The 2,355-nt window shown below is 25.0% G+C and overlaps 1 protein-coding gene across 4 annotated transcripts in view; it reads right to left on the bottom strand.

Moving 5' to 3' along the window:
* Positions 1-509: 509 nt before the first annotated feature.
* Positions 510-2,355, bottom strand: part of LOC102674237 (sodium/hydrogen exchanger 9B1-like) — a 3,783-nt gene continuing 1,937 nt past the window's right edge. The window contains exons 4-7 of one of the 4 annotated variants that reach the window (XM_006607363.2): positions 2,142-2,303; positions 1,932-2,078; positions 1,328-1,432; positions 510-975 (exon numbers count right to left, since the gene is read on the bottom strand). In XM_006607363.2, coding sequence (XP_006607426.1) covers positions 721-975; positions 1,328-1,432; positions 1,932-2,078; positions 2,142-2,303 — 669 coding nt within the window. In that variant the 3' untranslated portion in view covers positions 510-720. The remainder of the gene's footprint in view (positions 976-1,327; positions 1,433-1,931; positions 2,079-2,141; positions 2,304-2,355) is intronic. The other 3 variants (XM_031514925.1, XM_031514929.1, XM_031514922.1) reach the window with 3 other exon arrangements.

Below are 2,355 nucleotides of genomic sequence, written 5' to 3'. Positions count from 1 at the left end.
CAATTTTAAATTTATGAATATAATGTAATAATATATAAGAATATTTTATATATAATATTTAATATTTTAATATATATATATAATTTTATATATAATTTCTGCAATTATATCAAAAAGAGCATATCAAACATTTTAATTGTTTATGCAATCGGTATTTCAAAACGAGACACAAAATTCTATTAAATGTTAAATCTATCCTGTATTTCATCTTGTATTTCATATTCTATTAAACGAGATTATGAGAGTTTATTCTTAAAATAGATATTTCAACAAACAAGTTTAATTTTAATGACAAAAGTTTTTAACAATAACTGTTATATACATAATTAATCAATAATATACAATTAAGATATAAGATAAGATATTACAACAATATAAAATTATATATAATTAAGATTATAAATTAATATTACAAATACAAAGTTTTATAAATTATGAAACATTTTTTCTTATTTTAAGGATAAAATATCAAATAAAAATCATAAATTCATAAGAAATAGCTCTGAAAAAATTTAAAAAAAAAGTGAAGAAAAATCGTATCAACAATTGGATTGTTTATCTACGAAAACTTTAATACATGTCAAGTTTACTAAATTTTATATTATAACATGCAACATTTGTCACGAAGATATCGACAACTCTGATTAGTCGATTATGATTATCGATATTGCAATGTCAGCAATCGATTGATTCTGATAGAAAAAGCATGTAAGCACAACTTTATAATTCCTGATTGTTAGATGATTCTGGCAAAAGAGAAAGAATTCGCAAATAACTTAATTCGCGATCTTTTTGACGTTGCTCTTCAGTAATTTGTTCAAGAAAAATCGGTCCGGTGTAGTTCATCAAAAAGCATGCGATCGGTGCCAGGAAAAAGGTAAGTACGGATAATCTGACGATGTCCAAAGCCATTTCGAATTCCTCGTTTCCTTCGTTGTTCCTCAATTGTTCATATGCTAATGGCCCTAAAGCTGCCTTTAAATTTGAATTTATGAATTTTTGAATTGATAAATAGAAATATAATGAATATCTATTAATGAGATCAAGTATATCGAATATCACAAGTAAGTTCAATAATAGACCAGATTTATATCTTTTACAAATATTTCGAAGGAAACAAGATTTGAAACCAACTGATCAAAGAATAAGATTAGATATCTCGAAAGTATAATGAATAAAGTATATAATGAATTATATTAATGAATTATATTTTATGAATAATATTTGAATCTTATAAAATAAAATTTGAACATTGCATTTGATTTGCATTTATAAATATATATTCAACTTGATCCAATTATAATGTAATGTAATCAAAACTATATACCTGCAAAGTACCTTTTGGTATAGAAGCCGTAATTAAGAACAGTCGTTCTTTCCATGTAAATGAACTAATCGACCATGCTACGATATAAGCAGTAACGCATCGTCCCTATGCTCGTATATAACAAAAAATGTATTTGCTCAAATTAATCATGTAAGCAGAGAATTTAACCAAATAAAATAGAATCTTGATTATCAGAATGAATCGATTATATCTTCTATGATCAACAAATTCGATTATTAAAACATCAATTAACAAGACAATTATCTGAACTGTATATTTTGTGTTTAGATTAATTTGTTCATTAAGAATTTTTTAATATTTTTGCTATTTTTGTTAATATAAAAATTTTTGACATATAAAAATAAATTTTTAGTTCAGAATAAATATTTGTAGACTTTTTCAAAATCATATTTTCTTCCACCAGTTTCATATGTCTACAAAGTGACTGGTATTTTGTTATATCACTGTTTTTCAAATGACTAGCCATTAAAAAAATTAATAAATTTTTTAAATTAATTGAAATTTAAATATTTTTTGTTTCCTGTTGCTACCAAAATTTTTATTTTAATAATTAAGATTCTGTATTAAAATTTTATAAATTTACCATTAATCCAATCAGAACGCAAAATAAATGTAATCCGAATCTGGATATAGTCCACAGTGTGACATCAATGTCAGCACCTATAATTCCGACCAAAATTGGTTGTGCCAGCTTCCAAAGTGTATGCATTATTCTTCGTAAATTAGCTGACTAAATATATTAGCAATCTTTATATATACCTACCAGAAAATGAACTTGAAAACTGATACTCACATCAAATTTATGCGACAAAATTTTCCAACCACTTATGCTGACAAATGCTATTATTAAAGTAGATAAAAATCCTGCCCCGGAAATGGCTATCTTCGCAATTCCTGTTGTGCACATCAAAGAGCCGAGTATCAAGCAGATTACACGATACCGATCTACGTATCTCTAATTGATGTATTGATAAATTGATTTAATAATGATAAATGAAATAAAGAAA

The sequence above is a fragment of the Apis dorsata genome, unplaced genomic scaffold (genome assembly GCF_000469605.1).
Source record: "Apis dorsata unplaced genomic scaffold, Apis dorsata 1.3 scaffold_4, whole genome shotgun sequence".
Taxonomy (NCBI): domain Eukaryota; kingdom Metazoa; phylum Arthropoda; class Insecta; order Hymenoptera; family Apidae; genus Apis; species Apis dorsata.
Note: the sequence above shows the minus strand (reverse complement) of the source record. Positions and strands in the feature narration are given on the sequence as shown.